Source organism: Fundulus heteroclitus, unplaced genomic scaffold, assembly GCF_011125445.2.
Source record: "Fundulus heteroclitus isolate FHET01 unplaced genomic scaffold, MU-UCD_Fhet_4.1 scaffold_141, whole genome shotgun sequence".
In the NCBI taxonomy this organism is placed as follows: domain Eukaryota; kingdom Metazoa; phylum Chordata; class Actinopteri; order Cyprinodontiformes; family Fundulidae; genus Fundulus; species Fundulus heteroclitus.
Window position 1 is genome coordinate 347,013 of NW_023396553.1, and position 22,510 is coordinate 369,522.

General features: G+C 40.1%; 2 protein-coding genes across 9 annotated transcripts in view; one reads left to right on the forward strand and one right to left on the reverse strand.

The window, feature by feature from the left end:
• Positions 1-3,617, forward strand: part of LOC105934212 (integrin alpha-6) — a 28,207-nt gene extending 24,590 nt beyond the window's left edge. Inside the window, exons 25-27 of the mRNA XM_036129148.1 lie at positions 202-327; positions 440-508; positions 2,907-3,617. Coding sequence (XP_035985041.1) covers positions 202-327; positions 440-505 — 192 coding nt within the window. The 3' untranslated portion in view covers positions 506-508; positions 2,907-3,617. The remainder of the gene's footprint in view (positions 1-201; positions 328-439; positions 509-2,906) is intronic.
• Positions 3,618-3,653: 36 nt separating this feature from the next.
• Positions 3,654-21,162, reverse strand: LOC105934217 (neurabin-1). Of its 8 annotated transcripts, none has more exons than XM_036129142.1 (20): positions 20,906-21,162; positions 18,553-18,627; positions 16,328-18,281; positions 13,999-14,131; positions 13,767-13,887; positions 13,565-13,669; positions 11,417-11,504; positions 11,133-11,306; positions 10,794-10,847; positions 10,284-10,384; positions 8,372-8,500; positions 8,168-8,264; positions 8,018-8,087; positions 6,892-7,022; positions 6,584-6,813; positions 6,395-6,457; positions 5,832-6,033; positions 5,544-5,642; positions 5,216-5,404; positions 3,654-4,221 (listed from the first exon to the last, which is right to left on the reverse strand). In XM_036129142.1, the coding sequence occupies exons 3-20, from the start codon at positions 18,062-18,064 to the stop codon at positions 4,018-4,020; spliced, it is 3,927 nt and encodes a 1,308-aa protein (XP_035985035.1). In that variant the 5' UTR covers positions 18,065-18,281; positions 18,553-18,627; positions 20,906-21,162; the 3' UTR covers positions 3,654-4,017. The 8 variants fall into 8 exon arrangements, with proteins under 8 accessions (XP_035985035.1, XP_035985032.1, XP_035985033.1 ...); XM_036129139.1 differs by lacking the exon at positions 20,906-21,162 and adding an exon at positions 20,088-20,181 and having other exon boundaries at positions 18,553-18,691; XM_036129140.1 differs by lacking the exon at positions 20,906-21,162 and adding an exon at positions 20,088-20,180.
• Between the last annotated feature and the right edge of the window lie 1,348 nt (positions 21,163-22,510).

The window sequence follows — 22,510 nt, forward strand, 5'->3', positions numbered from 1 at the left end:
AAGTCATAACAAGCCCCTTTGCTGGATAAAGCAGTAACATGGAAAACAGTAATATGGTCAAAATGAGACCACAAACCTTTTGACCAACAGGTTAAAGCTGTCATGGGAAAAAAAAAAAAAAAAGAATTTTAAAAGCTTTTTGCAACTTTCATTCAAATAACTTCATTCTAACGTTTTTGTTATTTTTGTCACAATTTGCAGGTGAGGCTGACTGTGTATCCAGAGCGACGTGAGGCTCGGTATGGAGGAGTGGCATGGTGGATCATTCTGCTGACCATCCTGTTCCTCCTGCTGCTCCTGGCCCTACTGGCTTTCCTCCTTTGGAAGGTATGGATAAAGACTCCGTTTTTTCCGCTTAGTAAAGAAACACATTACACATAAGTTGTATTTTAATTCGACACATACTGGCATCTTACCACCATGATTTTCCTCGTTTCAGTGTGGAGTCTTTGGGAAAAATAAGGCGGATCCATCCGACAAAGAGAAGCTGACATCAAACTCATAAAAAGTGAGGAATGTATGAATCCCAAGTTTCATCTTCTTTCCTTTTTGTCTTTGTACAATAGCGCTACTTCCAATCGTTGCAAGGGATGGTCAATTCTTACTTGGGGATGCGCCTACAGCTGCATCTCATTAAATTAGAATGTCAAAGGTGACTTATTTCAGTTATACAAAAGGTGAAACTGATTCATTTCACACAGTTTTTTTCTTTTAAATTTGATGATCATGGCTTACTATGAACATTCAGGTTCTCAGAAAAATAGAACATTACAGTCGATGATAGTTTTACAGAAATATTAGCCTACTGAAAAGAATGTCCACGTACCGCAAAATATCAAAAATCAGTCATGGCTATTGTCGCATAAATTACTGCTTCAATGAACCACAGCAAGGATGTGATCATCCCGTGGCCCTGCTTAGGTTGCTCTTTAGCGGCCTTTAGCTCATTTCTCATGACACTATCCCATTTATTCTCTTTGGGGTTTATATCAGGTGTTTATGCAGACCACTCAAGCACAATGCTACCCTGGTCATTATATCTGGCATTATGGGGCCTTCGTCCACGTGGGCAGACTTCTCGTTTCGCTGGAAAATAAAATTCACTCTTGAATTGGATTTGTTTCACATTTTATCCTTCCACTCAAATTTACAATTAATACACTTGCCAGCGTCTTCAACAATGACTTTATGGCTCATCTTTCTTATGGAGGATGGCTGTGATCGTCTGCTGGACAACTGTTAAGTTAGCAGTCTTCCCCATTCTTGTACATTTCTACCTTAATCCTGGTTTTATTGTTCTTGTGTAACATTTTAGTTTAAGCCATCAGCTGAAATTTGAGTTTCTTGAGATTCCTATATATTGATTATATACCTGTGATATTTAGGACTGAACTAACATTTCTGTCAAGCAAAGGATGAAATGGTACACACTTGTATCAGACTTTACCACAGGAGGTGATGGCAGCTGTTGCTTTGAGGATCATTGCATCTGGGGTCCGTTCTTCGTACGTCGCCAACTCAGTTAGCTGGATTTGATTGTTGACGATTTGGCATGATCTTTGATTGTTTGGTTCTTTGAAACTCATCCTGAACTTGCTGTCATAGCAACAGGTGTGCAAATTTAAGCCTGCTCATGTAAACAGGATTAGATCGCAGCTGTATAAGCGGAGGAGATAGGGAAGTCTGTCTTAGCCATGTCCATTTTTACGACAGCAACCTGTTGCGGAAGGTGCAAGAATAATTTCAGAACTATTCGAATTAATCGCGTATTGCGCAATAGACAGGATCCTTTAGCGCAGCGCGACAGTGTAATTGTAGAAATATTTTTTTTGGTGGCTGTTATAAACAGACAAGCACATCATTGAACAGTGGCTTTTAAAGAGGAAAAAGTGGTGTTAGAGCCATAAATAGAAAATATTTAAGTTATTTGTATGAAGGTTTGCTTTTTATTTTTATCATTCAGTAAGAAGGTTTGTTCAGGCCATTTTATTGTGAAGTTTAGTTTTACTTTGAAAGGTTTGCTTCCTGTCGTGCCGTATATTGTATTAGAAAAAACTATGGATGGATTATCTAGACACGTAGCAATACAGTTTTACTGTGTAAACTGTGGATGACTTGGAAAAGGAAAAACTTCATTTTTTTATAGATAAAGAATTTTTTGTTAAAATTCCCGGTTTGCACGTGTCCTTTACTTCCAGTGTCTAAGGAATGACACCAATATTGGATCTGTTGCCATAACATGTGGCTTTTTAAAATACAGTATAATAATTAAAGGCTACCATTTTGTAGAATATTCTTGTATTTCCCTTTTACTTGTCCACATGTTCTAATGGGTCCCGTGGAGGCTCTGACATAAAATATGAAATTATTAAAATGCAAAAATACATACTGAAGGACGGTATTTACGCATTAATTTGTCTGCTGCTTTTTGCCAGCCCTCTCTCTGGCTTTAACAGACTTTGAGGTGTTCCCTGTTGTTTTAATTAATGACTCAAACTCGGCATAACCTTCCATTAAAAGCTCGTGTTCTGCTTGGGAAAAAAACTGTGGGCGTTCTTTGGCCATGCTGAACAGCCAATAGCAGCGCTGCTGATCATTGTTTCTACTATCGATACATTTCCCCTTTTAAACAAACGCATGAACGCGCAGATATCTCAGATAACTCAATCCAGCGATACTAATCATAAACAACAGGTGTGTTCGAAGAACCCAATTAGCCGGATCATGATTAGCCGGATTAAATCATCTTTGATGTGTCATTTGATCTTGGATGTTTTAAGCAACGTACGAAGAACGGACCCCAGGTCTCAATTAGTTCTGTTGCAAATGAACAATCCAAGTCACTTGGTCTGATGGTATACAAGTCTTGTATTCAAAAGAATTAAATCTGTTTTCTTTCTTCACAGTGTGTAAAATTTTTATTTTTTCTAAAATGGGAGAGCGCTTTATTTTTCAACGATGCCAGATAAAGGGCCCTCTTCCACTTGCACTGGATTGGACTAAAAGGAAAATTTTGGAAAAGAAGATGGATAAGATCACATGGCAAGAAAACTACTGAATAAGAAATCTTCCTGTACATAATATGTTGGTGTTATTAGTTGGATCGCAAGATATTTGCCATTTTGTTTATTTATAAGAGCTGAACATTTTGGAAAAAAAAGTCTTTACAACCAAATATAGTATCAAAAACTGTTCTTTTGGGGGGCTTAACTATTCTTAAATTAACCATTTTACATATACTGAATCACATGAGGGACAAGAGCAGCTTTGGGCACTCATGTGATTCAGGCTGCAGGGCTTACAGGGTTGGAAGCTGGAAATGTTTGTATTTTCAAATTTTTTTTAATCTTTGCTCTACAAACAGAAATGACATGTTTATACTATGATGAATCCAAAATGCCACCCTAAGTGCTCAGTTACCCTTACCAGGTCATTCATATTCTACACCTCACTGCAGATGGCCTTTTGCCTCATACCAGTTTTTTTTTCTAGGCTGAGAACTTTGTAAATGTGTTGGCATACAGTAATCTTTTGTCCAATGCACCGCTGCGAGATATGAATTATGATTTACAGCATAATTTTATATGGATTTTAAATAAAATGTTTTTCTTGTCTTACTCATGTGTGTCTTCAGTAAGAATGTCAAACAATGGCAGAGTTGAAAGCATTATTTATTAAAACACACACAAAAAAAGCATTTACAACAAATTCCTGAGTGCAGACATTAGCAGACATTGAAAAGCATTCCAAGAATAAATTACAATTGATAAAAAAAACAACATCACTGCAGGACATGTGATTACACACCTCCCGTTTAAAAATGTAATTCCCGTTTAAATCATGGTGCTGGAATCCACCACTGCTCTGGTAGAGATTCAAATTTAACCCTGACCATCATGCATCTGAAACGAGTGAGAAGCAGATCTATCCATTTCTATTAGCACAAAAAAAAAAAAAAAAAAAAAAAAAAAAAAAAAAAATGCTGGTGCTGCATATGATTTCACCTTATAAGCTCCTTTACAACAGGGACTCTGTTCTTATAGTTTTGCCCCACCCACTGACATCATTTACAGATTTGTCACTCAGTATCCTTGCTCTCTCCTTGCATTCACCCTCTTTTAGCTTCTTGTCTTCCCTCTTCTGATCCTTCTCCTCTCTTCTCATTTCCTTCAGCTTCTTCTTGAGGAAAGAGCGGTCATTTTGACTTGACATACCGAGCGCCTTTCAGCGAAAAATTTGTAAAAAAAAAAAGGGGGGGGGGGGGAGAGAATTCAATACTTTAGTTAATAAGCATTGGAATATAATCAGACATTACATTTTGAAGTCCTTGGATATTGAAATGTTTTAAACCTAAATAAATACCCCACTGTTGGCTCTATAAATAAGTTGAATGACCAACCACAATTTAATGAATCAAAGATTGAGCCAATCATTTCAGATAACTGGACGTGGATTTGTACCTGTAACCAAGTGTAGAGAGGCTATAGTGCAGCCATTTTTGCCACAAGTCTTGTAACGAGCAACCAACAGGTGAGAGGCGCTCTGGTTAGACTAGAAAAATCTAACTTTTGTCTACTTGCAAAAAGTGCGTATGGAAAACATCAAAACATTGCAATAATGTAAGAAAATCAAATCGAGGCTGCAAATTACTTGAGGCTGGGATGGAGGTTCACTTTCCAGCAGAACTACAGACACAGTAGCAGAAATACAATGGAATATTGAAATCGAAGTATATTCATATTGATCTCGTCAAAGGGGTGGGAGGAGACAATTCAATACTTTAGTTAATAAGCATTAACTAACTAGTAGTGAATCATCCAATCTGCGAGTTTGAGCCATTTTGCAAACACTGGGCAATCATCAGTTCAACTGAAAAATTGGTATATATGCCCCTTGAATTATATCAAAAACTGGTTCTGAAGTAATGCCTTGAAGGCTGAATAAAAATGCATGTCACACCTTTCAGATTTGTTTTTAAATTAAAAGCTTAGAAGTAAAAGGATGCATGTCTTTTTTTTTTCCCAATGTGCTACGTTGTGTTTTATAACACAAAATCCAATAAAATACATCGAGCTTTTTGGTTGTACCGTACTAATGCGGAAAAGGTTCCACCAGTATGGCCATGAAAATTAAAAATTACAATTTAACATCACAGGCATTCCCAAATATCTGATTTGCACAGGTTAAAAGTGATCTTCCGTGTTTTTCCTCTCACCTTGAGCTTCTGACCGTCCATGTTTAGCAGCTGTGTTCCATCCACTCCTCTGGCAGTGAACTCTGGGGTGTACTGATCCATGTTCATGCTGATTAACCACAGACACACCTGGTGGTTGTTCCACTCAGAGACGGGCCGGCACTGCCAGCGATTATTGTTGTTGTTGGGAACGGGATAGTCGTCCAACGTCTGACGGGAGAGCAGAGCGGTGAAGGAAAGAGGAGGAAACCCTTACCAACGAGGCAGAGAACGCTGGCGAAAAACTGTCTAGACTAAGTGCTCCATGGAGAGAGAGGGGAAAGTGAAAAGACAAAGGGGACAGTCTTACCTCGGAGGAGGAAAAGGTGCAAGTGAGAGAGTGTCCAGAGAGGGAGTGATCAGAGACATGGCCCGCCATGCTGGAGCTGCACACTGGAGAGCCAATGCTCTAGAACCAAAAGAAAGAGTCCTAGACTACTCTCATATGCAACATCTGCTGCATGCATGCTAATGTCAAAGAGGAAAACTTTCTCTAACAAGACGTGTAGAAGCACAATAAAGCTGAGAGAAAGAAACGGGGAGTACCATCTGCCTAGAACCAGAGAACGGCACATAAAGGGAGCTGGTGGGTCCTTACCTGATCTCTTCTGCCTGATGTGGTAAGATAGGGCAAACTGCTGCTGGACACAGACCGCAACCTCTGCCTGCCATGTTCCACCTGCTCCCTTTCTTTCCCTTTATCCCCAAACCAGGGAAGGTGCAGGCAAGAGGGCATTGAGGTGATGGAACCAGAGGGGGAAATGCCCGTCGGCTCATCGATTAAATCGCCACATGATCCCCTGGAGACAGTGAATTTTTTTATTTTTTTTTTATCATGCTGCCTGGTTGGCGAACCCTTTGTCATGATTTACCCAAGTTCAAAACACATCCCTACAATTTGGGACTTTGTGTCGCTGTGACCGAAGTGATTTAACATGCAACAAAAAAAACAAAAACAACAAAAAAAAAAACACAAAAAAGGACTTAAATTGGAGATTATGCTCCGACTGATTTGAGTTCAATTGTCTAAACATGATAATGCATAAGATGCATTCTCCTTAAAATGGCAAAATGTATGAAAAAACCAGACAAGAGCATAAAAGTTCCATTTTTTTGGGAAGAACAAAAATAAAACCATGGCTGAATATAAATTTTCCACACCTGCTGTTGGTTGATCTCCTGCTGCGTTTTTCACTTCTTCTGCCGAGAGACTTCCGAATGCCACTAAAAGGGTAAAGAGAAGTCAGCGTTCGAGTAACAGATCCTGCTAAATCCTTTAAATGTTCCAAATATAAAGTGAATTTGCTATTGAAAAGTTTATAAAGATCTTAAGTCACCAACAAGATCTACCTGAAGTCTGGAAATATCCTTTTGGATTTTCTGGACGCTGAGGATTTGCATGGAGAGGGTGTGACAGTGTCGGTGATGTAGATGGAAGGGGTTAAGAGGGAGGTGCTGGTAGGCTGGGGACTAAGCACCGGGCAAGTGGAGGTACCGGACGGGTCGCTTTTGTTGCTTTGGACTGCTGTTGCAGGGGGCAGAGACTGACTCTCCATTGCTTTAAGGACAATTTCCTCCTGCTGCAGAAGAAAACAGGTGGACCAGTTGGTACAAGCAAGTTTAGAGTGAAAGTTGCTCCTGTTTTTGTTCCGTCTCACCTGTTTTTTGAAGCTCTCTCTGAGTTTGTACCTTGATGGTGGGTTGCGTTTTGATTTCTGGGCTAGTTGAGCCCTGGCTATGTGAGCGCTGGAGTCAAGACGTCCAGTAATCGGAACTGGAAGATACCAGTCTGAGAGATTTCAGAAGGCAAAAGATGATTTTTTTTTTTTTTTTTTTTTTGGAGATGCAATCATGATTGTCTCAAGGTACCCTATTTTATTTTTTTTAAAGTTGTCATAGATTTTAGAAAATTTTAAAGTGTACTACAGGTTTTTTTTTTTTGATACAGGTGGTCATTTAAATGAGCATTGTACAAGTTTAAAGGTACATTCTCCCCCCCCCTCCCCCTCCTCCTACATGCCCTTACAATTACCCTACATGTAAAATGAGTTTTCCTCCATTTACTGCAGTTGCCTCTACAGGCTGGATTAGTCAGTTCCTGAGAGAGTGATTCACATCCTACTGTCTGGGCGTGTGCATGGATGTCACGCTCTGGCTCACCTGCCTACTTTGTTGAGTAGCCGTCATAATCGATGCATTAGCAAGAGCACATGGGCCATCTTCAATACTTTTACGTCAGAAAACATTACGCCTCTAAACAAAAACCCTCTGCAGTTGCAGCGGCTTATACTTTCCGAATTCTTCTCCTATGCACAACACTTTTTCAAATTTTCAACTTGTCAGAGGGGGGGGGGGGGGGAATTTATGCATAAGCTTTGGAACCTGTACTCTGCTTGTTTAATCCAACCAAAACTAAAGAATTGGCAATATTATCCCTATGTGTGCAACCAAGCATATGCCTTTAAAATATTTATCTGATGTTGATGTTTTTAAAGAATGAAAAATTATACATTTATATTTCTGATTCATGTGGCAATAGAATAACATTTTGTATTTTTCTTGCTCATCACTAATCAGATCTAATCAAAAAAAAAAAGAAAAAAAAGAATTGTCCAATTTTGATCTCTGGTCAATCTAGTGGTGCACTTTCTATAGATTGTGTAACCGCTAGGACAACAGTTTACCATTCTTGGGGTCAAATTGTAGGAATCTTTGTCTCTAGTAGTCAAACAATCAGGCACACTGGGAAGGTATCCCACTGTAACTACAGTAACTGATGCTTACCTGTGACAGAAGAGTCCACAGTGTGGTTCCTTTTCTGTGGTTCAGGCTCTTTTCCTTCAAGCTGCGCCACCTAGCAAAATTAAACAAAGATGAAATAAATAGACGCCATGTGGGGAAACAAATGAACAGACTTATGAAATCTCCCGTCACCTGGATTTGTAGCCGTTCCACAATTTCCCTGTTCTGCTTTTCTTGCTCCTCCATTTCATTCCTCAAATCTGCAAGTCTTTTGTCCATCTCATCCTCTCTGAGGGGAGAAATGGGATCCTTTTAAGACAACCTTTAAAGTTACAATTTAGAAGGTGCTTTGAGGTAGTTCATACAGTGAGAAAGATGAGTGCATTTCGATCCCACCTGCTCTGATGATCTCTGACAAGTCTCTTAGCTTTGCTGTATTTGATCTCCAGGCTTTCCGTTTGGCCCTGGGTATCAGCAAGTCGCTGGCTCAGAACTCTGCACAGCGTTTGGGCCTCTTGCCAGTAACTGATGATTAGAGTGAGTCTTATTATCATCATGTTCTCAAGCAACAATATTCTCATTCTGTGGATCACAGCTAAAACACTAGAACCTTAAACGGGACATTTTAACCCCCCCTCTGCAAGTCCTAAATTGAGCCCAGTGTGTTTCCTTTTATGACCCTTTCTAAAATCTGTTATTCATCTTCAATTATGGGACATTTGCTGCAAAACAAGGAGCTATAATTATGCCTAGAACCACCAAGGAGATCATTTTCACCCCATTGAAAATCAGAAAAAAACTGCTGCATGCTTAGTCTTTGTACAGTTTGCTTGTTGCTATGGCAACAGAGTCAGTCATAATGACAATTCTTTGTTGATTTGGCTAATTACGTGATCAAAAAAATAAATTAACCATCTTATTCGACTGGAACTAGAGGCTGTAGTTTCACTGAGGGTGGAAACATGAAGAAAAAGAGTAAACGTGAAACACGAGCAAACAGGATTTGGAAGATTATGTTAAAAAGAGGAATCTAGAAAAAAATGAGGTCAGTGATCAGCATCAACCTGCCTCAGGATCAAGACAAAAAAGGTGAGTGCCCTTCTACCCACATCAATAACTACTGCCGCTGCTACTAAAGCAGTAAGCAATAATAATTCAAGTTAAACCATGAGAAGTTAAACCATTGTTGCACATAACTTTACAATTATTATTATTTTACATTGGAATATGTTCCTATGACGTGGCAAGAATGCAGAAATAATACTGGGCCGACAGTAATGCAAGAGTTAAGGAGTTAATCCTGCAACTCCCGGCGGGTTACCGGTTAGATCCCCCGCTCTCAGTTGCTGTGTCCTTGGGCAAGACACTTCACCTGAATTGCCTGGCAGCGGTGGTCAGAGGGCCCGGTGGCGCCGATGTATGGCAACCTCACCTCTGTCAGTCTGCCCCAGGGCAGCTGTGGCTACTAACAGCTCAGCACCGTCAGGGTGTGAATGACTGTAGTGTAAAGCGTTCTGGGGTTGTCAGACATGATAAAGCGCTATACAAGTAACAAGCCATCTACCATCAAAATAAATCAAATCTTGGCAAAGGGTTTTGGAAAAAAATAAGGTGTACTTTAAGTATGTTTAGAGCATTATTACATCTGTTGTGCTTAGCCCAGGCTGGAAAAAGTGCACAAACTGATTCAAATATGTAAAAAAAAAATTCTTTTGCAAACATTTTTTAAGAGCTGTGTGTTTGCATGTGGAGGCCATGATAAAGTCACAATTCATATTCATGATAAAATATCTTGCCGCATTGCTCACCACCCCCAGAATGCAGTGTTATGAGGGTCTAAAAGATCATGCACTCATGATTTAACCAACAAGTTGGCACTTTGTTTTTTTTGCACTTCAGTATTCATAAATGTAGTATCTCAGCAATTGTGTTAAAACATTTTAAGCAACTGCTTAAAACATTTGATGCAATTCAAGAAACATAATTTGCAATTGTTTGGCATGCTCTATTTATTTATTTATATATATATATATATATATATACACACACACACACACACATACATACATATATACATATATATATACACACATATTACTGTACCAATGTGAAAAACCTAAGTATTTTCATATTTATTCAAGAAAAATCATAATGAAAAGTGAAATGCAGCCTCTAAGGCTTTTATGGGCATATGGTCGAAATGAGACCCTCTGGTGGCTCTATGGGGGATTGGCCCTCTCAGAAGTTTCAGTGTTGAGCCTCAAGTCTAATCTCAGCCAATTACATTTATGATGAGCCTTCACCGTACTTCTCTAGTTTCTCTGCTTTCTCCTCTCCATCTTGTGCCCTTTGTTCCAGCTCAGCTTTCAGGCTCTGCCAACGGGTCCGCCGCTCCTCCCAGGCCTTTAACTGGCAGAAAAATGGCAAAACACAAAGCTTTTAGAAAACACTTATATTTTTACACCAGAGACTATTCCTTTAGGATAACTTATAAACTCCACCTTATACAGTTTCAACTAAAAAGAAAAATTAATATACAACATAACTGGATAGATAAAAATCAAGATCTATATCTTTTCCGGATCGAAAGGCTTTGAAAACCCAGTTATAATCACAGCGGCGATTACATCAAGGCGCTGGCTGGAAAGTGGCACTGACGTGGCGGGGAGTTGGAACAAGGCCCTTGTCCTAATAACTGGGTATGAGCCATCTCATACACAGTTAAATGGGTCAGGCTGCTTCCAAATTTGGATACAAAGGTAGTGCATTACAATGAGTTCAGTTATCGGTTTGTGTGAGAGATCCAAATCTCACCTACCTTCTCTCTAGCCCGGTGCAACTGAGTCGTTCTGCTTCTCAATTTGGACTGAAGCTTTAACGATAGTTAAGAGAACGTATTTACATGAATCAGTTTGACATAATGATGCAAACAGTTACTCATATTACAGTGTATTCATTTTACTAACTACTACATGTGGCACAAGTACTACTGCAGGCATGCTTTTAGTGGTACTCAGAAGGAATTTTGGTATTAGTTATCTGCAAGGTAAATATAAATAAATGAACTGAAGGGGTTCATTTATTTATAAAAAAGGTCTGAGAAGAACAATAAAAAAAAATGACATGCTATAAATGTCATCTAATTAAGGACTTGCACCTGCTGGTATTTGAGACAAAGCTGGTAGTTTTCCAGACTGGACAAAACAGACACATCCTCCTCCTCATCCTCCTCCTCCTCCTCCTCCTCCTCTCCTCCTTCCTCTTCAAAGATCGAGTCTTTCTCCGACACGCTGTCATCATTGCCCTCATCTTCACTGCTTCTGCTTTCTCTCTTCAACAGGAAGGAAAAAACAGGAAAAAAACAGCACAATTTAAATCATGCATTTTTTCTTCCAAACCTACAAAATAAAAAAAAATAACGATTTTCATCTAAAAGCACACCTTTTTTGTTTTGTCCATTTCCAGACTCTCGTTGATCAGCCGTGCCACCTCACTTTCTACCCCCTCCTTCTCTCGACCAATCAAAAACCTGCAACAGAAAGAACAAATCAGTCACACCTGCAGGCGGTCACTTCTTACTCTGACACCTGTGCGCACTGCATCCTGGGATTACGCCTTGAATATGGAACCCAGGTGTTACTCATCAAAGCGACGATTGGCTACTGAACAATGAAAACGGCTCAATACTTCACAGCAGAAGAATATCATTTTGGTAGATAGCTACTGATCCATTCGGCGACAGTGTAGATTTTACTTTGCTGAAAAGGAGAAAGGATAAGGAATTCACTCTAAATTCATATATAGTGCAGGGTTATATTAATAAATATAGTTATGCAAACATTTATACAGATGCTTCTAAAAATATATTAAATCAAATAGGAGTGGCTTTTAGAGTTCAATGTTAAAATTAGGAAAAGAATAAGTGATGGACTTTTAGTTCATAAAGGAGAGATGATTGCAATATTATTAGCTATTCTAATGCTTGAAGAAGTTAAGCCATTAAGATCAGTGATATGTTCAGATTCTAGTTCATCCTTAATTAGTTTGCAGTATAACCATTCAGAAAGCAGGCCAGATATTTTAATAGAAATTCAACAGACACTATATGGAATACATATGATGGGGTTAATGATAAATTCTGTATTGATACCAGCACATTATGGGGTTAAAGGAAATTAACAAGTAGATAGGGCAGCAAAAGAAGCTGTTCGGCAATCTAGAAGGTGGCGGTGACCTTCAAGTTGTTTGCCGACCGTTACAAGACCCGAGAATTAGAAGAATCTCACACACACACACACACACACACACACACACACACACACACACACACACACACACACACACACACACACACACACACACACACACACACACACACACACACACACACACACCTTTGACTGCAGATACTTAGGCCTACACAGAGACAAACACGGTAAATGTTCATAAATTACCATTTTTAAACGTTTGCTCAAGAGGCGGTAGCACAACTGAAAAGGCTCTAGTAAGAATTCCCCATTGTTGGTGCAAAAAAACACCGAGCATGCGGCGAGCAGACAATTCACGTGATGTGAAACGCCGTGGCGGCGGATCAGACACATTGGACACGCTGTGTAAGGCGGCCCCGTTACAAAGGAAGAGTCAGAGGAGGCTACAGACAGCCATAACAAAGCCGCAAACACTGCACGTCGCCATTTTTGTTGTCATTTGAGAGACTGTCGTGCACACGGGTTACAGAGGGAGGCGAAGCTACGACGGCATCGTCTGCAAATAAAAACAATTCCTCGCACGTACACAGAAAATTTAAACCGCCGTTCTGAAATTATTCTATGATGGAAACCGGTTGCAAAAATGATTGCTCACGGCCTTCAAAAACACCACATCCATGTGGAGGAACGGCCTAAACGAAAAAATACCTTTGCGGATACACCTGATCTCATCTCCTCGGGGACGGGGCATCAGACTATCACAGATAAGAAAGATTAAGCGTGTTGCCATGACTTTATCCCAATCTTTGAGTATGCACTGAGAATAAAGCACCAAAGCTGTGAAAATACAATCATCCCACAAACGAGCGATCCTGAGACGCATTTCATCACAGATGCTTTTTCTTCATTTCTAGAGATCATCAAGAACTACAGGATCTAATGTGTAAACTCAATGTAGGTATTCAACGTTCTATTTTTACATCCTTTGTTCCTCTCAGTGCATTTTTACATGTCCTACGGAAAAAAGCAAAAAAAAAAAAAAAAATCATCAGGAAAGGAGGGTGGAAAGTTATATTTGTCTCACTGCCACTGTTTCATCTAAAAATAATTTCCCTTTATAATAAACCTTTAGAAGTTTTAAAAGTCTATTGCGATTAATTTTGTTATAGGTTTTTTTTATGATAATATAACTTTCATTTGCGATGAAAAGCTTCCACATATAATGGTAAAGACTATGCATTCTTCTAAAATGAAGGTAATCAGCGATGAAGCAGCTGCACGTAAGGTTAACAAAACTCAGCATCTGTTCAAGAGAAAAAACAAAAGCTTTGAATGTCTGAAGGAAGTCTGGTTTACTAAACCTCATGGTTTATCAACTTACTTGACTTGGCCGGATGTGTTTTTGAGGACTGTAGCTGCAAACAGCTGGGTAACTCCTACCAAACTTATGCCGTCCACTTCCACAATCTGGTCGTTCACCTGAATCCTGACGCGCACAAACATGAAAAAAAAAAAGAAAACAACATCATCCATGTTTTATTGTTTTTCTATGTAACAAACCGTCTAATGACGGTCAATTTTACCTTCCATCTTGGTGTGTAGCTCCTCCCTCAGTGATCGTTTTGACAAAGATTCCCAGTTTTTCCAGCCCCTGGTCGGCCCCTACACCCATTCCGATGATGCTGATACCCAGTCCGTCCACTCCTGGAGTCGGTGGGAACAAAAACACTTTATGACCAGGCATTTTAACCCGCTCTCATTTTCACGTTACGCCACGGATATCAGGTAAAAAGTAGGCACAGACCGGACAGATACCTTTTTCTATTTCCACTGGAAAAACATCCATCCTCTCCACCCTCTTCTCCAGCTCGAACTCAGCCGAAGCGGACACTGGGTCGATGTCGTCATTGTGTCTGTCGTAGTCTGCGTTGGAAAATGTGCTGTACACCTGAAAAATCCAAATAAATGTTCAGCTCATAGAGCCTTTAGAGGCCTAATTGAAGATGAAAAAGAAAAAGAGAAAATAACTGGCCTGCTGAAATTGCTGTTTTATACAGTCATTTAATAAATGAGCCAACTGTAAAAAGAACCATCTGTAGCTATTGACACCACAAGACTGTTTGTGGCTGAAAAATCTGTCAATGACAGTGTGAGAGGCGAGAGACCGGGGAAGTGTTACAGGGAGCATATGGTACAGGCAAAACCACAGGGATTGTTTAAAATCTCAAATGTCCTCGCATAATCCCTGATGCTACAAACTGCAGATTCTGCCGCTACCATAACTGATGCAGATCCAGATTAATGCGTTGTGTTAAAAACCTTGAAATAAATGCTTATTTTGTTGCAGTAGCATGATCTTCATTGTCACAGTTGTTAGTACCCCTAACAATTGCTTCAAAAACTAAAGCTACTGAAGCACCTTCATTTTATTTATACTTTACTTTTTACGGCAATCAGGGTTTTAACCATTGGTTACTAACTTTTCATTTACCCAGGCTGGGGGAGGGGGGGGGGGGGGGGTCAGAGGAAAGTTAGACTCAACTTAAAATATGATGCCCATCCAAGCTGTCTTTTGTGATAGCAAAATTGCACACAGTCAAAATGTGAGCAGCAAGACAAGACAAGGATCCAAACGTACCTTGCCAACACATGAAAGCAGGATGGTAGGGGAAGTAAAAAAAGTCCAAAAAAAATTTACTTTTAGAGACCTGCAGCAAAAGGTGGCATCTTGGGGTTAACAAGCCTCCATCACAATCTTTAGACACCATTAGCATGCTAACCAGCTGTTTTGGGAGTGATGACCGGGGAGAGCAATTCTGTCCTATCACAAACAGAAACAGGCCAAATTTGGTGAACTCCACAAGTACTTTAACTGGACCTGTACAGTTTGGCCAGATGAGAATAAAACTGAGTTCTTAAACCACAAACACTCTAGGTGGGTTTGTTGGTAAAACATAGTCGAATGTGAAGTAGGAAGGAGGATGTGAGCCCACCTCTCCTTCAAACGCCCTGGGAACCCTGCTGCAGGGCATTTGATTATGGACTGAAAATACATTTGTGTTCAATCTCCTGAAATATCCGGAGATTGAACACAAAAGTTTGTTGGGCTGTGCCAGTCAACTGAAAATGATGGTTCATTAGCTCTTTCAAGAGGCCAATGACCCAAAATATAGGGTCTAATCAAAACAGAAATGGCTCACCAGATACAAAATCAATCTTCTTCCATGGCTACCTCAGTCCCCAAATCTAAATCCTACAGAAAATCTGTAGTCTGAGCTGAAGACAAAAAAGCATAACTGCAGACTGAGGACAATCTAGATCAGGGGTCACCAACATGGTGCTGATAGGCACCAGGTAGCCCCCCAGGACCATATGTGGTGCCCTCAAGCCTGTTAAAAAAAAAAAAAATAGCACAACCCTCCAGTGAGCTGCATCTACAGTGTTATTTTATTCAGTTGCTCTTCCATTTTAATCATCCTTGTTTTTACATAGATTTAATAATGACAAAAGCATTAAAAACATGTTCATATTACGTAAAGTTAAGGTGAGCTTGGACTGGAAGTTCAAAGGTCATTACAGCTAGCCCTTCAAAAAGGATGATGATCTCTGATCTAGATCTTCCTCAGTATGTTTCAACCTTGCAAAATTATATTATATATATATATATATATATATATATATATATATATATATATATATATATATATATATATATATATATATATATATATAAATAAAAAATGTATTTATCCTCTCAACAATAGTTGTTTCACTGAAGAGATTAACTAAAATGAATGTTCGTATTTATTCAGAGTCCTCATGGATTCATTTAAATGTTTTTCACACATTATCAGTGGTGTCAACACATTTCTCTCTGCACACAGGAGTTTTAGTGCATTTACGTAAAGGCAGCTCTGAGCATGGTGCTGACGGAGGGAGGCATGTAGGCTCCTGCCTCGTCGCTCCCCTTAATAGATTAAAAACATAGCTTTGGGCTGAGAACATCTCCTGCATGATCCCAATGGCTGCCGGAACTGACAGTTGCATAAATGTAAAATAAAACATTTCCACTTTAGACAAAATGCTTTACAAGAATAAACATAAATAAGTGAAACGGGTGCAATACTTTCCATAACAGCCCTACCTTGATTGGTGCTGTGGAGAACCGGACCTTCCTCTTCGCACCCTCTGCTGAATCCTCATCTTGACGGTCCAGTTCAGGTACACCGGGAATTTCTTCAAACTCCACTAAAAGCCGATTTTCTCCCTTCATGGAGCTTTCCTGCTGTTGTAGTGATGCCGAGAGCTCTGGGTGGGACTGGGAGTCCTGATCACACCAAAAAGCTTTGTTCTCAATCCCACAGACTCCTGCAGCTTCTGTTTGGTCCGGTTTGCCTCCTCCTCCTCCTGCATCACCAGTACCTTTGCATGTAGCATCCATAATCTTCTCAGTGACAACATCCTCTTGCAGCTCCGATGTTGTGCCTTCTTTTATTTCCTTTCTAAATTCATCCTCTCCACCTTTCACTTTTCCACCTCCCTCCTTGTCAGAATACATGTCTTTGATCGAAACTTTCTCTAATCCAGCCGCACTTCCTCTAAATCCACCATCTGAGTTTTTCTCCACGTCTTCCCCTTCTTCTGTTGGCTTCTCCTTGGTTTGTGCAGTGAAGCCTCTGTGCTGCTCCTCCCTTGCTCCCTCCCATTGTTTGTTCACCTGCTGATACTTGCCTCCTCTGCCTTCACCTCCTTTCCCAGTTGTTTTCCATTGCATACCCTCTGATAATTCTTTGTGGTGTTGTGAAGAAGTGATGAGTTCATCTCTGCCTGCGGTGAATGTATGAAGACCTTGTGGCGTTTCCACGTCGGCCTCCGCAAAGACATCATCCACCAGGGCTTCGTGAGCAGCTTTGTTCAGATGCGTTTCGCTCTCACCTTTTGGCCAACTTTGGTCCTCCTCCTGCACTTTTTCGTCTTCATTCTCATCACTCTCTGAAGAATCAGTTTTTACGTTGACTAATTCTGCCCTCAGTGTCTCCTCAGGAGCCAAGCAGGCTCCCGTCCCGTCCTTCGATGGTGATGCTGCAGCTTCACCAGGCCCGTTTGGTAATGGAGAAGCAGGAAACCTCGTCGGTGACTCCGCTTGAGGGGCCTTCAAGTTTATGGATTTGTCTTTACCTAATCCACCCTCTTTGATTTTCAGTTCCCCGCATGCCTCTTCCACCTTTTCTGCTACTCCTTTCCCATCTGCAGACCCCTTGCTTCCCCTGATGGTGTGAGGTTTTAAAATCTGCCCTCCTCCTCTGCCAACCTCCAACATCTTACTCTCAAACAGCCTCCGGGTCACGGAAAACTTCTGAGCCAGAGCGACTCTATCGACATCCACTCTTTTCTCTGATCTGGGCGGTTTGTCTTGCAGCAGTTTTTCTGTGGACGAAATACTCGTCAGACTGTTAAAACGAGAGGAGGAGGAGGAACTCAGGACTGAATGTCTGGATTCGGGGAAAGGGGAAGCGTGGGGTTGGAAGCTGGGATTTGGGGCAGGAAGAAGAGGCGTTGAGCCAGAACCCATGACTGGAGCACCATCTTGTCTCGACTGCTGGCTGTCCATTTGAAGAAAAATGTTTTCTCTTATCTTGGTCCCCCTGGTGCTTTGGATCCGACCTCGACTGCCGGTGGTGCTGCTGTTGTTGGACAGGTGAGAAAGCAGGTTGTTGGAGGGCACGATAGAGCCCTGGCTGGTAGCAGCAGCAGCAGCCGCTTTGGTCCCGCCAGGTAGACTAATTGCAGTGTCAAATGAGCATTTGATGGCATGGAAGTCGGATTTGTAAATTATCCTGTGAGGGGAGGCACTTCGGCCTCTGCTGTCTGTCCGCATCATCTGCAAATTAGTCTATGTGAGGTCAGAGAAAACTAGAAAAGTGGTAAAAGGGACAGTTCACTGAAAAAGGGAAGCACCTAGGCTGTGCAAGAATTAGTTGGTGTAGCGGAATCGCTGCAATAAGGCATAGATGCTTTAGGATAAAACTATTTTAAAATTTCATTTTGCCATTTCCCAAGCTCACTGTTCCTCCTGTTTTACAATGACATATTTAAACCTGAAAGAGAGAAAGAGAAAGAACAAGACAACCATTAAGGTAGACTGGCAAATAGCCATAGGTTAATCAAATAAGAAGCTGGTTATCTCAAATGAGAGAGTTAATTTGTGCAAAATGCTCAAATATTTGTACCACACACACACACACACACAGATTCTAAATACCTTCCTCGATGCAGGAGAGGAAAACGAGCAATTCACTTGCAAACTACCAAGCAACTTAATCGCCGCTAAAATTAAACTTTAAGGCTTTCAGGATTACTCAAACTCACTGCGATGGTGGAAGGTTTCCAACAGTCGGAACCGTGAACAAAAACCGTACCGCGCCTCGTCGCCGCCGCGCACTGCTGGACACACAGGTTGACAATTACTTCATTCTGCGTCCCGTACACACAATTGGTTGCGTGCACTCTGACGTGCCGTCGGTAAAAAAAAAAAAAAAAAAAAAAAAATGTCACAAGAGCATTTATGGAAGACGTGCCAAAAGTTCATTCTACTGCCAATACATGCAACGAAAATAATAAAATTACCTGTTCAGACAATTTGTGATCAGTAAACCTTCCATATATTTAAGTTCTGCGTGTTAACAATTTATTCCTCTGTCAATATGTCCATTTATATAATTGGTTGGCCCACTGGCAGCTCTCAGAATTTCATGAGAGGACCGGATGTGGACCACCAATAAGACGACCCGTCACAAAAAAAAAAAAAAAAAAAAAAAAAAAAAAAAAAAAAAAAAAAAAATGCTGATTTTTTGACAGTAAACCATATTAAACTAATAGATAAAAAGTGTTTTTTAAAATGTTTTCAGGACCTGATCTGGCATGTTAGAACATAATTTTTGTAGCTATCGTTTGAAGTTTGAAATCTTCATACATAACTTGTTTTGGCATGATCAGTAACTAAGTTGTATTTTTTTATTTTATCCATATTTTGGTGCCACTGTATTTGCCTTAATTTTAAATCATACAGAAATTACTGTTAGACGTTTTTTTTCCCCAACAGAAAAAAGGCACGCCAATGATGCTTATTGTTTCACAGCACACTTCAGTAATGGTTTATATAGGCAGTAGCCGAGGAGCTCCAACGCAATGGGGAACTAAATAAATGAAGGAATCCTTTTCAACGACCACATGTTGCTAAACAACAGACAACACAAACCAATAATCAACTATGTGGAAAATAAGCCATAATCAAACATATAAAGCATAACAGCAAGCTTTAAGTAGGCTGCCTCTTTTTTGGACTTGTTTACTTTGTTAACTGCGTTAAGTGAAACCATACGGGCGTAATAACTTTATAGGAATAGGGTCAGTTTTTTGTGTCACAATAAACTTCCAGCAATCATTTCATTTAAAGTCACGTTTCTAGGAAAGAGAAACACAAAGATTACTAAAGGCAACTAATAATCAATATATTGTAATTTGCATGCTTAAAAAGTAATATGATAACAAAAACTAATGTAACATATTCTCAACACTATATGTCAAATAAAAATCTAAAGCTAGTAAGACAGAAAATTGCCATTTACACAGCTGAGCGAGCCTAATTGGCCAGAATTAATGTAATCTCATTTGAATAACTAAATCCACAACACATGAAAATATCTTTTAACAACAAAAAGGCCTTCAACGTAATTAGACTAAAATGGATCACGAAACTAAACTGTAAGTGTACAAATTTACGACGCTCTGTGAATGCAGCAGGACTCTCCTCGGGCGAGTGCTGAAGTGTGCGCGCTGTTTAAAGGTGGCGTCTCGTGGGCCTCAGCTAGGTAAATAAGGAGAAGATCGAGATGATTTCTTACTTTTCCCCCCGACAGCTCCGTCCTAACATTGCAGTCTTGTTTGTTTGCAGTCAGTCTGCGGTGACGGCTTCCCTCTCTGGGCTAAATACAGACAGATGGCGACTCATGTCTCTAAATACTGTAAATGGATTATCCCCTGGTAATCCTGTGTAAACTACTCCACTAACTGTGAACCACCAGTGCTGAGTGGGTACCAACACTGAGGCAAGTTCGTCTATATTTGCACAGCCACTAATAACACTTGAACCTGGCACCGTGAGTGCATTCAGGGAAAAGATAAGATGAGAGATAAGATAAGATAGACTTTATTGATCTCACAGTGGAGAAATTCATGTGTCACCTCGGCTCAATAATCAAAAGAAGATGCCAAAAGGAGGGAAAAGTGCATGAGGTATATACAGTGTGTCTACATATATGCAGTGGATCGAGAAAAAAAAAGAAAAAAGAAATAAAGCAGAGATTTAAGATGACTTATGTAAATTTAGGGGACTTATTTATATATGGATTTGACGTTGTGCATTAAAGTTCTACCAGTTAAAGAACAACAGTGAGGTTGCTGAAGTCTCTTATTTAGCAGGCGTATTGCACATTGAAAAGGTATAATCATTGTGACAAAAGCCAGTTTTGTTGACATCCTTATTTTTAGTTTTTATTATTCTGTGGCAAAAGTTGTGCTAAACAAAACCTGCATACTAAGACATCCCTGGTTTTGTTTTATGTGCATATGCATATGCAGTGTAACCACATTTGGCAACATACACAGAGCATTGTACCCTCAACTTCTACAAAGCATGCAGGTCATTGACAAATCCACTTACCTTTACCTGTAGTTCAACTCCAACAGGGTAGTTCCAGGTTTAGAGGCAAGTCTTTTGCAAATATCGTCCTGTGTCCATCATGCCTGATCTCCTCACTACCTGTGCGTGAGCAGTGATGCAGCACCATCTGACTTGTGTGCCTGCCTACCTGTGCATGTGAGATGGCAGTGGATGAGGCAATGAAGCTAAGTCTGTCCGTGAGGTGAGATTGTGTTTGTAACGGAACCAGCTGGACTGGACGCCGTCGGACGGGGCTGATCCACGCCAGAGAAAAAAAGAGTGGTTCCGCTCGCTGTGACCTGGATCTGACTGTAGACCGTTCTCCCATGTGGCATCGGGACCTACTTGTTATAAATACTGGCCAATCACAAAGGACTCCATCTGAATGAGGCTAAGTTTTAGACAGGGAGGGGAGGATAGTGAATTAAAGCAATAATGGAAATTGAGGGAATGACGTCAGGGTGACAGGGAAATAAATTTAGAGAGGTAGACGGGGTGAGTAAGTGAGGCATATCAGAGAGAGATCAGGAAGGAGGGGAGAATGTTGACCTGGAAAATGAAGGTGAAAAGTAAACTAGAAGATGGATGGTAAAAAAGAAAGGAGCGGCATCAAAAGGATCCTTGCATTTACTGGGGTGCAGTGCCTTGCAAAAGTAATCATGCTGCTTGATGTTTATCACATTTAATGACATTGCAACCACACACTTGAAAGTTGTTTTTTTTTTCAGATGCAGGGAAACGAAAACAAAGACCCATTTATTTAGTGAAGTGGAGGAAGAAAGTTCAAAACTTTTACAAGCAAAAATCTGAAAGGTTTGTTGTGCATACATAGTCATACAATCTGAATCAATACTTCATCTACAGCTTTTTCTGCAACTATAGCTGCAAGTATCCCCAAAGCATGATGCTGCTGCCCACCACCATATTTCACAGGAAGGAATGGGATATTAACACTGTTGTGTTAGTTTTCTTCCATCAATAGTTCCCCCCCCCCCCCTTTTTTTTCCTATGTTGCCTAGTTTAGGTCTTATCAGCACTCCCCTCTTTACATAAAAAAATGTACCAGGTCAGTTTTCTACTTCATGTTAAGCTTTCATTTCCAGTAAACCCATAAAACAGATGTTTGTTGAGTCTAATACATTTTTTTTTCTTAAATTCCAATTAAGACTTTTTTTTCATGTCTTAACTGGAAATTAGATGTTAACATAAAGTGGTTCACTTTTTTTGATCTGTTGTGTACGTGATATGGCTTTTGGAAAACTACAAATTGGACTCCTTTAGACTTTCTTTTAACAATGATTTCCTTCTTTTCTAACAAGCCTCTAAAATCTTCACAGAACAGCCATATTTATACAGAGTTTGAATCACACAGGTAGACGCTGTTTGCTAATTGGGTGACTATTGAAGACAATAAGGTTGTGCTGTACACACAGAGTAAAGACATATTTGCTATTCACAAACATATTTTTCTTTCCAGTGCCTGGTGATTATGTTGAAATATAACTATTATTCTGTAAACAAGTAATCATGCTGAACTGCTTTGCACTCTTAGTGTAGCAAGCATACAGTTAAACCAGCAGGGGGCGCTAATAGCATTATAGCCTA

Excerpts from the sequence above, each read along its gene's own strand:
- LOC105934217 (XM_036129144.1), bottom strand. The coding sequence starts at position 18,064 with ATGATGCGGACAGACAGCAGAGGCCGAAGTGCCTCCCCTCACAGGATA. Across the intron at positions 6,458-6,583 it reads AGGATATTTCCAGACTTCAG|TGGCATTCGGAAGTCTCTCG; the intron begins GTAGATCTTGTT and ends TTACCCTTTTAG. Across the intron at positions 5,643-5,831 it reads CATCAGGCAGAAGAGATCAG|AGCATTGGCTCTCCAGTGTG; the intron begins GTAAGGACCCAC and ends TTTTGGTTCTAG.